The sequence below is a fragment of the Acomys russatus genome, chromosome 18, assembly GCF_903995435.1.
Source record: "Acomys russatus chromosome 18, mAcoRus1.1, whole genome shotgun sequence".
Taxonomy (NCBI): domain Eukaryota; kingdom Metazoa; phylum Chordata; class Mammalia; order Rodentia; family Muridae; genus Acomys; species Acomys russatus.
Genome location: NC_067154.1, coordinates 62318997 through 62333196, shown reverse-complemented (window position 1 = coordinate 62333196; position 14200 = coordinate 62318997). Strand labels below are relative to the sequence as shown.

The 14200-nt window shown below is 46.2% G+C and overlaps 1 protein-coding gene across 3 annotated transcripts in view; it reads right to left on the bottom strand.

Moving 5' to 3' along the window:
* Pcca (propionyl-CoA carboxylase subunit alpha) overlaps positions 1 to 14200 on the bottom strand; it is an 842751-nt gene that overhangs the window by 144818 nt on the left and 683733 nt on the right. For all 3 annotated transcript variants that reach the window (XM_051160992.1, XM_051160990.1, XM_051160991.1), the window contains 3 exons: positions 13731 to 13799; positions 11443 to 11518; positions 5057 to 5167 (listed from right to left, as the gene is read on the bottom strand). In XM_051160992.1, coding sequence (XP_051016949.1) covers positions 5057 to 5167; positions 11443 to 11518; positions 13731 to 13799 — 256 coding nt within the window. The remainder of the gene's footprint in view (positions 1 to 5056; positions 5168 to 11442; positions 11519 to 13730; positions 13800 to 14200) is intronic.

Below are 14200 nucleotides of genomic sequence, written 5' to 3'. Positions count from 1 at the left end.
CAGACATATTGAGAAAACCCTGGACGAGCTTCTCCTGCCGCTTCCTGCTGTCTCTCAGGCACATGCATCAAACAATCAAAGATGATGATTAACATAGCAGAGACTTGCTCTGGAAGGTGAAACTCAAGGACAAGGGATGGTAGTCACTCAGAGAAGGAGAGGCGGACATGACAGTAGCCTCAGGGAATGAGGTGGGAGGGACGTGGTGGGGATGGCCAATAAGGTGCATTCGATGAAAGTCCGTAGAGGCCATCTGAGGATGTATCTTTAAAAAGCCTGTGGCCTACGAGCTGGAACCCCATCCCAACTCCAGGACCGCAAAGCTGTCACTGAGAGCTTATCATCAGGACTAGAGATGTGTGTGCAGGGCCCTGAGTCCATCCCAAGCACTGAAAGAAGCAACGCGTAGTGCACATAGTAGCTCACAGGGACTGTGACAGCATGCACAGGATCCACAAAGTTCAACCCGGACAAAATCCCAGCATGGAGAAGCTGAGGTAGGAACAGGGCCCCACGCCTATGCAAGATGCTGTTTGTAATTGGCAGGTGCTGGGAGAGGAAAAATCCACTTCCTCCAATGGAGTGACACTGGGTTCATCAACCATACTCCAGGACAGGCTTCAAGCTCAGGAGTGACTGACTAACACAACATGGACTCCAGGGGGTTTTGTGTGCATTTTTTGATGTTGTGGTAGTTTGTTGCTTCTTGTCTTTTTTATTGTTTTCATTTGGTTTGGGTTTTCTTTCTAAGAAAGATAAAGAACACGAAGTTGGGTGGGCAAGAGGGTAGGGCCGCCAGGAGAATCCAGGGAGGAGAAAGAATGTGATCAAAATATATTTTATGAGAAAATGTAAAAATAATAATTAAAAGTAATTTTAAGAAAAGAAGTAGCCAAGCATAGGCTGAGGCAGGAAGAATGCCTTACACTCAAAGCCAGTCAGAGATGCATAGTAAGACGCTATAACAAAAGGGGAAAAAAAAAACAAAACAAAAACCAGGGTCAGTTCCTGACTCAGCTGTTTTAGTGACCATGTAGCTTCTCTGAGCTCAACGAAAATGAAGGCTGAGATTACATCATTGTAAAAGGTTCTTCTGGACAAATTATGGCAGTCGACAATACAGGATTCCTTGTGCTGCAAGCACAGAAGTCCATGTTGGAAATTCCTTACCGCAAAGGAAACGTAGTTAAGTGTCCCATGGGAAAGTGTGCTCTGCTCTAAGGCCAATTTCTCAGTTGAAGGGGATCGTGGCTCCTAAATAATCTACAACACTTCACGTAATTTTAAAGGTAACTTAGTCATCAATTCAAATGAGAGATTTTAAATGCCTCTTTCCTCTCCTGTGGGTTACTTGCCCAAATGCACATTCATGATACATAGAACTATGCGTGAATACAAATAAATGCTCACATACACACACACACACATATGCACACATACACACATACATACATACACACACACACATATGCACACATACACACATACATACATACACACATATGCACACATACACACACATACACACACATACATACACACATACACACACATATGCACACCACACATACATACACACACACATACACACACACACATACACACATACACACACATATGCACACCACACATACACACACACATATGCACACATACACACATACATACACACATACACACATACATACACACACATATGCACACCACACATACATACACACATACACACATACATACACACACATATGCACACATACACACATACATACATACACACACATATGCACACATACACACATACATACAGACATACACACATACATGCATGCATATATACACACATACATACATGCATATATGCATACAATTGACACAAATCTATCCTGCCTACTTTTTCCCTCTGTCTACTATTTCCTATCATGTTGCTGGCACAAATGAATTATCTGGGCAGACCCATATGAAACTTATCTGGGTGGAACCATATGGAAATTATATGGAAGTTCTGAATCTTCTTCACAATTTACCTAATGCTTCTAAAATTTAGTATAGAGAACAAAATATTAGACTCAAATAGGGTGTGTTGTTTAATCTAGATATGTGCAAAGGAGACTTAAATTCCAAAGCCTCCATTTCACCCACACCATGGGTAGGACTCTTTCCAGGTTGCTGCTAGGGAGACAGTAGGAAGCCATGGCCGCAGTGTTCTGACCCCAGGAGAGCAGAAGTCAGTGAGGTAACACTCAGGTACAGTGCCGCAGTCATGCCATGATGTGGCTTATCCTACAGATTTGAAAATTCAAAAGCTTAAGAAAAATAGTCTTATTACTTTTTAAGAGTAAAAATAAAGGAAATTCTTAATTTCTCAATACTAATGATAAAACTCAGAGAACACTCAAACCAGCTATTTTCAATTTAATTTAAAAAACATTATTGTATAGTCTGAACTACAAAACACTTTGCAAATGTGTTCAACAGTCAACTACATATAACTGAAACATTACACACATACACACACACATACACACACACACACACACACACACACACACACACACACACACACACGCATTTTGCTTTGCTTTATATTTAACTTGATGGTGCCAGGGACCAAAATCCAGGGCTTTACACCTGCTCACAGGGCTGCTGATCCATCGGCCAAACCCTGAGATACCTGAAGTCGCAGACTCGGCCTTCGAACCCTGGTTCACTAGAGCTTTATGTCCGGGTATTCCTAAGTCTCAGGTAAATCCACTGCTTCCTCCTGATGCACGTCTCCAGTGCTCTCCGCCTCCAACCTGGAAACGCTCACTGACAACTTGTCAGTGTTACATTTAACATGAGGACATTTTCTTCATCCAAAGTGCATTTTTTTTTTACACTTAACACTGATACCTGGGAGATTGTCCTCTGAGCCTCATACGCACCACAGCTGGAGTGCTCCTAGACTTCCACACGTGAGCATATGCTGCACATGCATTGCTTTGTTTTCTGTTGTTGTTGTTGTTGCTGTTGTTGTTTTAAGAGAAAAGCTAATAGCAGTAACACTCTTGTATCACCCATACACACTAAAAAACATGGATGTTAATGGAACAGTAGCCAAAGGACCTTCACTTGTAACAGAAAAGCTTTGTATTACAATTAAGAATAAAACTAACCCAACAGAATCCAACAAACTTCTGAGAACTAAATGGTTCAGCACATCCATATACGTCCATATATACACACACATCCACACACACACACACATCCACACACACACCCACACACACACACACACATCCACACACACACCCACACACACACATCCACACACACACACATCCACACACACACATACACACACACACACATCCACACACACACATCCACACACACACCCACATCCACACACACACACACCCACACACACACACATCCACACACACACACATCCACACACACACCCACATCCACATACACACACACCATACACACACACACACCACCACACCACAGCCACACACCACCAGCCACACACACACCACAGCCACACACACACACAGCCACACACACACACACATCCACACACACACACAGCCACACACACACACATCCACACACACACAGCCAGAGAGACACACAGCCACACACACAGCCACACACACACAGCCACACACACACAGCCACACACACACACAGCCACACACACACAGCCACACACACACAGCCACACACACACACAGCCACACACACACACAGCCACACACACACAGCCACACACACCAGCCACACAACACACACAGCCACACACACACATCCACACACACACACCCACACACACACCAGCCACACACACACACAGCCACACCACACACAGCCACACACACACACACAGCCACACACACACAGCCACAGACACACACAGCCACACACCACACATCCACACACACACACATCCACACACACACATCCACACACACACACATCCACACACACACACAGCCACACACACACACAGCCACACACACACCACACACACACACAGCCACACCACACACACACCCACACACACACACAGCCACACACACACACATCCACACACACATCCACACACACACTCCACACACAGCCACACAGCCACACACACACAGCCACATACACACCAGCCACCACACACACAGCCACACACACACACAGCCACACACACACAGCCACACACACACACATCCACACCACACACATCCACACACACACACCCACACACACATCCACACACACCCCCACACACACACACACACACACACACCCACACACACACATCCACACACACACACATCACACACACACATCCACACACACACATCCACACACACACCCACACACACACATCCACACACCACACATCCACACACACACACATCCACACACACACATCCACACACACACCCACACACACACACATCCACACACACACACATCCACACCACACATCCACACACACACATCCATACACACACATCCACACACACACACATCCACACACACACACACACACATCCACACACACACACCCACACACACACATCCACACACACACCCACACCCACACCCACATCCACACACACATCCACACACACACACACACACATCCATACACACACATCCACACACACACATCCACATACACACACATCCACACACACACACATCCACACACACACACATCCACACACACACATCCACACACACACACACCCACACACACACACATCCACACACACACATCCACACACACACACATCCACACACACACACATCCACACACACACACATCCACACACACACACATCCACACACACACACATCCACACACACACATCCACACACACACACATCCACACACACACACATCCACACACACACACATCCACACACACACACATCCACACACACACACATCCACACACACACACATCCACACACACACACATCCACACACACACACATCCACACACACACACACATCCACACACACACACATCCACATATACATACATATACATATACACGGACATACCTTTGAAGCCATCAGGATACACATCAGAGAGGAATTTAGTGCTGATGTCACCTTTAACAAAGCGCGTGTTGACGATCACCTCCCGGAGCAATGGGATGTTGTGTGTGACACCTAAAAACAGAAATTCAGGCTGAATCAGAGGACTGGTAAGTGCTTGCCATAAAAGCATAAGGACCTCAGTTTGGCTCCCACGTGAACAACGCTGAGCATAGCCGTGTACACTGTAATACTGGTGTGGGCTGGGCAGAAACAAGAGGGGCCCTGGAGCTTGCTGGCCAGGCAGTCCAGGGAGATCAGAGAGCTCCAGGGCAGTGAGAGTCTTGTCTCCAAGGATGAGGGGGAGTGCATTAAGATACCAACGTTGTCCTCTCTCTCCCTCCCTCCCTCCTTCTAACAATAACAATTATCTGTCTCTCCTTAGCTAATAAAATCATTTTTAAAGCCCCTCAGACAGACTCCTTTTCCTGCCTACCTGCAGCCAGGCATGACAACTAACTCCTAAACAAGGGAGCAGGAGTAGCCATGATGTGCTCAGCCCCTCTCTCTCCTTTCCTGCCCTTTGGGGCTCCCTGGTGTGGCAGGAACTTCACTTTGGTGATTTAACTGAAGCAGATCAATTCCTAGCCTGTTTGCCTGTCTATCTGTGTGTGCATGTTTATTCCTTTAAATGACCTCACTGTCTGGAAGGACCAACAAACTAATTACTTAAAACCCAGTGCTTTTCCACACTATCCATGCCACCGCACCTAGACAGCATGGTTCCAGCAAGTTTCCATGAATCTGAGGGTTATGCGTGGGGGCATGGGTTTACCCTTTCAAAATGACTGCTCAGCCTAGGCCAATCAATGCTTACAACTTCCTATATCCTTCCAGGCACCTTTTCTATGTGTCTCTTTCTTCCAGACACATTAACAACCTCTGTAAACAAGTGACCATCTCTATTCCTAACTCATGAAATATGTAAACGGTATAAAATCCCAGTCACAAACCATTCCACCAACCTCAAACACTGTTATTCCTTCATACAAAGCTTCTATAGGCGGAGCTCCCCCTTTTTAGAGTGTGGTATAGTAAATCCTCTTTGTATTGCATGCCTGTGAGAAATGCACCCCTAGCCCAGCCTAGCTTTGCAGGCAGCAGCTTAGCTCACAGCCAATGATCACGGCTTCCAAGGGCTTGGCCGGTAGAGATATCTGAATCATTGTACGCCTGAAGTATGTTAGACACGCATGGAAGGACATTTAATTAAGAATAAAACAAAACACTTTCATTAGATCTGCAACAGCTCTGACGACCTAGCGAATCACTGAAAACAAGGTGACATTTATCTACAAAGAGGCAGCATTTGGTAAGATGCTCAGAAAGACAAGCCAAAGGGCAAGAATTTAAAAACTTCTTGAAAAGGTTGGTGATATGAATGGGGCGGGGTGGGCGGGGGTCAGCACCTGGATTGTGTGTTACCAATGAACAAAATCAAAGTCCTTTGAAGAAAGGATCTCATCTGCCAAAGAAGCCATCAGTGCGCAGGAAAAGAGCACCTCAGGTTCAGAAGAGAAACGGGGGGCAAGATGTGGGGGCGGGAACTTGAGGTCTGGATAGTACTAGGAGTTGTTACATGTTTCGAGAAGCTTCACAAGGCTGCAGAGGTGACTCTGCCATTAAGTGCACATGTCGCACTTGCAGAAGACCTGGGTTCAGTCCTCAGCACCCACATGGCAGCTCACAACCATCCAAAACTCCACTCCCAGGAGGCCTCTTCTGACTCCATGGGCACTGGGTACACACGTGGTGCGTATACATACATACAAGCAAAACACTCATACACATAAAAATAAATAAAGACAATTTTTAAAAATCAGAGAATTTCACTGTGTACAAAGCAAGTGGTTGCCGGTACGCGTCGGTGTGGAGGGGCCTGCAGGACAGCACTCCGGGCACAGCAGAAGGTCACATCCAACTCCATCCATTTTCCTGAATTTTTTATAATCTCATTTTTCTTTACAGTGGGGTAAAATTATGTTAAGTCTACATGTACCATCCTTTTAACACACATCTATCTATTGATAGGCATCTAGGCTGCTTCCATTCCATTGAAGATTTTGTTTGTTTGTTTGTTTGTTTGTTTGTTTGAGACAGGGTTTCTCTGTGTAGCCTTGGCTGTCCTGGGCTCACTTTGTAGACCAGGCTGGCCTCGAACTCACAGCGCTCCGCCTGCCTCTGCCTCCCGAGTACTGGGATCACAGGTTGAAGACTTTTTTTTTTTAATCTTCCTACTTGTATAGTCAATACAGCATGAAAAAACCTTAAACTTCACTAAGTTTCAAGAATAAAATTAAGACTCGAATACTTTGTCCTCAGGCCACACATCACCGTATGAAATCAAACACTATTTTCATTCTCTAAGGAGCACAGTAAAATACACCTCTCTCTCCCGTGTACGGCTAACAGTACAACTAGCTGCTCCAAGAACTGCTGTCCAGGAACTAACTCTAAAGCCAAATCAGGAACAATCGGGAGGCACAAAACGCTTGAGACACCAGGAGGAAGGAAGGAGGCGGATGAGAGGAGCCGCTGTGGCCAGCTCGCCTGCTTCAGTGTCCCAGGGAAGACAAGGCCATTGAGTGGTCCCTGTATAAACAGTAAGCAGACAGTCAAGCAGTCTGAGAGTTAGTTTACAGCCCCGGTGATATTATTAATCACATACTCATAAAAATTATGACTGAGAGTTTTAGATTGGGAATTGGGGTGACCTGTGCCAGAGTTCACCAGGTCCCCATCTGCGTGGGAAATCATGACCAGGACACAGAGGGAGGCCACTGGGGCAGGCTTCTGACTGCCTGCTGGTTCCAAAACAGCAGGCCAGACGCTAGCTGTGCACTCCGCCAGGATCAAACAGCAGCTGGGGCCACTGCTTCTTTCATGGGGACGTGGAAATTAAGTTTAACACAGGTACACTGTGCTCTAATATTTCTCTGCTTTCACAAATGCTCACAAGTGATTGTGGGGGGGGGCTGAGGGGGGGGGAAGTGTCCACACCGACCAGTAAAGCAGTTAATTAGCAAATACAGCAAGTTCTTCTCCCTGTCCTGCCTTCACAAAACAGCGTTTAAAGACGTCTGCCCTTTAGAATTCACCAGGTAAACAAGCAAACATCAGAGATAATGGTGGGGATGGGGAGGGAGACTTTAGAAAGTTGACAAAACTAGTACAGATAATTACTACTGAGCCTTGACTCAGGCTCTGAATCTGGGGCAGCTTAGCACACACTGTGCTTGGTCCTCTGCAGCGTAGAGCACAGACCACACACATCATTTTTTAATGTAAACACTTGAAGGTAAGATGAAAACGGAATAACCTGTGTCTTCCTGTACATTTCCTAAGAGGAAGGTAAATCCCTTCTGCAACCACAAGAATATATCTAATCTAAAGACTTTATTCAAATTTCTCCAGTTGTCCAGTTTATGACTTTCACTACAAGGAAAAGCTGTTCTCTCCTGGTCCAGGATCCAGTGAAAACCCCTGTTGCCCTGGATGCTCACATGCCTCTGCTTTGCTTTGATCTAGATAAGCTGCTGACTTCTCTTTGTGTTTATTGACCTTGACACCTTTGAAGATCAGAAGCCATTTATTTTGTAGATTGTCTTTCAGGTTGGTATGTCTGATGTTTCCTCATGATTATGCTCAGTCTGCCCATTCTTGGTTGTGTGTGCGTGCGCGCACTTGCGTGCATGTGTGCATGCATGAGAGAAAGAGAGAGAGAGAGAGAGACAGACAGACAGACAGACAGATAGACAGAGACAGAGCATTAGATGAGAGGCACAGGACATGGGTGAGCACATCAGCAGTGGCGAGCCCTGGCTGCTTGGTAGCTCTACAGCATGAAGCTGTTTCCACGGTGCTCATTAAGTGTATTACAAAGGGGCACCAAGAACTATGAAAATAGCTGTTTCTCCATTTTCCTCATTAACTTCGGCATCTACTGATTTTCTTATATTTTATAATCCTCAGCATAGCACCATTTACACATGTGTTGGTTTAAAATCTATGTGGAGAAGCCATGCAGGCTCCTTCACTTGTCCAAGTACCCAAGCCGCTGCTGGCAGGAAGTGATTCTGGGCTGCAGTCTCCCCGTTTGACCAGTGGGGGCATTTCAAGCAGCTCCTGTTATCTTCCTAAGGCATCTGTTTCTGAGGTTTTCCTTTGCGTGTTTTAAGGTTTGCACAGGGCATCACACTGTAGCCAAACTGGCCTGGAACTGTCACAGTGATCCTCCTGCCTCAGCCAACAGTGTAAGTGGACTCCAGGTGAGTGACACCTGGCCTGAGGTCACTCTTCGGCACAGCTCTCCTTTCTTATGCGGGCAGCTCAGGGTCATCGTAGGCTCTTCCTGAAACCAAGCCTGGATGTGTTGGGTAAACTTGGTGGACAGAAGCCAGGCATGTGGCCAGGCACACTCTGCACAGGACTGTCGTCCTGCAACCATTGCTGGCCCCCAAATGTCAATCTTGCCCAAATTTAGAACCCTCAGCGCGCACACAGACACATACACACACCCATACTCGCACACGCATACACATGCACACACATACACACACACATACACCCACACTCACACACGCACACACACACATACACCCACACTCACACACGCACACACACACATACACCCACACTCACACACGCACACACATGCACACACATACACACACACATACACCCACACTCACACATGCACACACACACATACACCCACACTCACACACGCACATACACACATACACCCACACTTACACACGCACACACATGCACACACGTGCACTTTTACATTGTCATCAGCCAATAGTAAAGCCCAAGAGTTCTCATGGATGCCCCCGGACTCGACCTCATACCACACACAGGGTTCACTGCACCCCGGGCGTTCATTCCCACATCTGCTACTGCCTTTCCGACCGGGGAAAACTTGGTTCTTATTATCCACAATACACGTATTTATTTCCTCAATTCCAGAATGTACATAAATTGGTTTCAGACCTGCTAACCCATCAACTATGAAAAATAAACCTACTAAACTAGAGCTTAATATTTATTTAGACATATTTTCTCTTTCGCCTGGGGATACGTACAGTTAATACACAGTCAAGTTCTTTGGGTTAGCTGGCCCCACACCCCATCCTTCAGCACGGCTATATCGCCATCTGAAATGTGTCCCATTAGCTGTTTGCATCCCGTTTTATGTCTTCAACCCCAAACACCAATTAGTCCAATATTAAAAAATAGTCACGTTCAGAGTCACAGAACACTGGTCTACCTTTCCACCGTTTACTTGTCCCCCATCCCACTCCCCCCTCATTCCCATCACACTCCCTCCACCCCAGGACCCTGTACCATTACTTCTGTATCTGTATGTACAGATGGATGTGGTACCCACGGAGGCAAGAAGAGGACGTCAGATCCCCTAGAGCTAGAGTTATGAGTGCTTGTGAGCCACCTGATGTGGATGCTGGAACCAAACTCAAGTCCTCTGGAAGAGCAGAGGCCAAAAACGACCCAGTACCAGGCTCGCCTAAAGGATGTAGATTCAAAATTTGAATCTGATAGCAAAGTTGGCACTTATGTTTAGTATATAATTTACTCCGCAAAGCAGGTAAGAGTAACTGCTTTGCAGATTCAAGTGCAAGCCTGGCTTCTGACTCTGTCGCCACTGCACTCAGAAGGCTTGCGCAGGCACCCCAGGACAGAGGCCCCAGGGAGACAACGGGACTGTCTAGCAAGCTGTCTGCCACTTCTCTGAGCAGAGGCAAGAGTGTTCTCCCAGACCCTGAGCTAATCAAATGTTAGGCCCTGTGTTCATGTTTGCACGTCTGCACATTTCCCACTTCCCAAACCCCAGAGCTCATGGCAAGCTCTCCAGCGTGGGACAGCGGCTCTTCACAGCCGCTTGTGTCACGTGCAGTGTGCAACCACAGGGTACCACAAGTCAGTCAGAGGAAAAGCGAGGCCCCAGGCTCAGCTAAACAACTCAGGCTGCAGAGAGCCAAAGGCCTGTGCCCAGTGTTTAGGCGATTCACACGTTTATCTTTTTTTTTTTTTTTTTTTAAACACAGTAAGCAATTCTTTCATGGAATTACCTAATTACACAGCCTTCAAGCTGATGTCCAGAGCTGACACCCGGCACAGTAATAGAAAGGCAAATGTGCTGGGCATGGTGGTGCACGCCTTTAATCCCAGCACTCGGGAGGCAGAGGCAGGTGGATCACTGTGAGTTCGAGGCCAGCCTGGTCTACAAAGTAAGTCCAGGACAGTCAAGGCTACACAGAGAGACTTTGTCTTGAAAAACTGAAAAAGAAAAACTTAAAAAAAGAAAGAAAGGCACACGTGCGTTTTACCTCGGATCACATAGTTATCCAGCGCATCCTCCATCCTCTTCAAGGCTTCCACTCTATCAGACCCATATGTGATTAACTAGGAACAAACAAACCAGATGAAGAGCCAGCCATGTGCCAAGGACTAGGCCTATGAAAGTTTAGTACTTCCTAGTACATTCCTCAATGTGTCTTTTCAATTTTCATAGCGGTCCATTTTTTTAATATAAAATATGTCAATTAATTCTCTGGTACCCCATATTTGGCCATGTCCCCTGCATGGGAAGGCCTGATGGCACTCGGAGGAAGGATAGCAGGCTACCAAGAAGAGACTTGATACCCTAGCATCATATTCAAGGGGAGGAGGTCCCCCTCAGTCACAGTCATAGGGAAAGGGAATGGGGTGAAAGCAGGAGGGAGGGAGGAATGGGAGGATGCACGGGATGGGATGGCAATTGAGATATAATATGAATGATTTTATTTTTCAATAAATAATTAAAAAATAATAAAAATATGTCAATTAAGATTTCTTTGAATAGGCAAACGAGAACCAACCCATCTCAGAGGTTCCTCCTAGATGTCATTGTTATAGTAAAATCAATACTTGAGAACAAATAAACATATTCTGAAAACAAGTACAGAAGAAAGCTTGAAGAGGGGAGAGAGCAGAGCCTGAAGAACTACTATAGCACATTAGCACGTGGCAGGGCACACCACCAGCACGTGGCAGGGCACACCACCAGCACGTGGCACAGCACACCAGCACATGGCACAGCACACCAGCACGTGGCACAGCACACCAGCACGTGGCACAGCACACCAGCACGTGGCACAGCACGCCACTGGCATGTGGCACAGCACACCTGCACGTGGTACAGCATACCAGCACGTGGCACAGCACACCGGCACGTGGCACAGCACACCGGCACGTGGCACAGCACACCAGCACATGGCACAGCACACCGGCACGTGGCACAGCACACCAGCACATGGCACAGCACGATAGCATATGGCACAGTAGACCAACACATGGTACAGTGCATCAGCATGTGACATAGTATGTCAGCACATGGTAAAGCACACCAGAACATAGCACAGCACACCAGCACGTGGCACAACACCCAGCACATGGCATAGCATACCAATATACGGTACTGCACACCAATGCATGACTCAGCACACCAGCATGTGCTATAACACAGGAGCACGTGGCACAGCACGTGGCACAGCACAGCAGCACATGGCATGTAACTAGCACACAAACATGTGGCACAGTGTGAGGCTGAGGACAAAGTCTCTAATTTCCCTGTTTTTCAAGGCTTCCAAGTTTGATATTCCAAGTAGCTAAAACTTTTTTAAGTTGCAAAAGAGCCAGTATAAAAGTGAAAGAAAAGGTTAGACTGTCCTTAGAATTACTGGATCACCCATAACATAACACAAAGATTAAAGGTGCTGGTTAAAAACTAAGAAGGCCTTGTTTTCCCACATGAATCTGTGGTGTCCTACGTGTAATCTCTATAAATTTAAAAGTAAGACTTTGACAACACATATAAAGAATTTTTCTGATGCATATCATCAAATCATAGGCTGTAATTATTCTGGTAAATTTTATAAACTCTTCAATATAAAACCAGTTTCCCACATGGTGGCACACACCTTTAAGGCCAGTAGATTTTAAAGTATTTAAAATGGCTGGTTTCTGCAGCTACAACTACATATGAAAGCACCATGGGGATGTGGTTCGCGGCAGAGCGTTGGACAAACTTGCACAATCCCTGTTAAATCTCCAGCACAAAACTAAAAGCAACCTTGAAGATAATTGGTCCTTGAGATAAAAGTACTATTTCAGTGACAAGGGGTTTTCAAATAAAACCTGCATTTATCGATTGCAATCTATGAAGTATTAGGATTTTAGAGACTCGTGATTTTCAACTTTACTTTGTCTGCTAAGTTAAAGTTTAAAAAGACATACAGGCCAAATCTTATCACACTTTTCCATGAAAGTTAACTGGGTCAGGTGGTGGCTCCGTGGTGGGGCGCCTGCCTGGGACACACCAGGCTCTGGGTTCTTGCCATAGTGTAAACAACAGAAAGTCAAATCCAGTCAAGTCGCAGTTTGGGAAACCTTCGAAGGGCAGACGAACTATTGACAAGAGGAGCCTGTGGGCTGTTTCTCCACAGCACCTGTCACCCACGTATGCTGCTGGCTGGTTTGTTAATTGTAGGAGGCTGTTAAGAAAAAGGCTCAACTTCCGGTCCCTTCACAAGGCATGTGTGCTGTTTCACAGAAAATGAAGAGGAAGGGAACTGACCTTTGAAATCATAGGGTCATAATAGATGCTGATGTCACTTCCTGGTTGGATGCCACTGTCAACTCGGACCTGAGAGAAAGAGAAGGAAAAGCTCATAACATCATATTGGGTAACTTCTTTTATTTAACCACAAGCTATTTTTCCATGGAGAAACTGAATAATAAAGTTTCAATCTTAACATCTCTGCCTCCGGAAAACTGATCTTTGATCTCTTAATACGCAGTATAGCTTACAGTTTGTGTTCTTACACTAAAAAAAGAAACCAGGAGGAGGAAGGCTTTATGCACACCCCCCCCCACCCTAGGGTGCATCTGCAACTGGCTGTAGTGTGTTGGGATGGTGTCCCTCAAAGGCCCCCTCCTTCCAAGAGCACTGGGTAGGCCCTGGCCAGACCTCCTCCTCACAGGACCTCAGAGCCATACAAACTGGTCAGGCTTTCCCGTCGGCAACACTTTCCCCTTTCTCCTCAT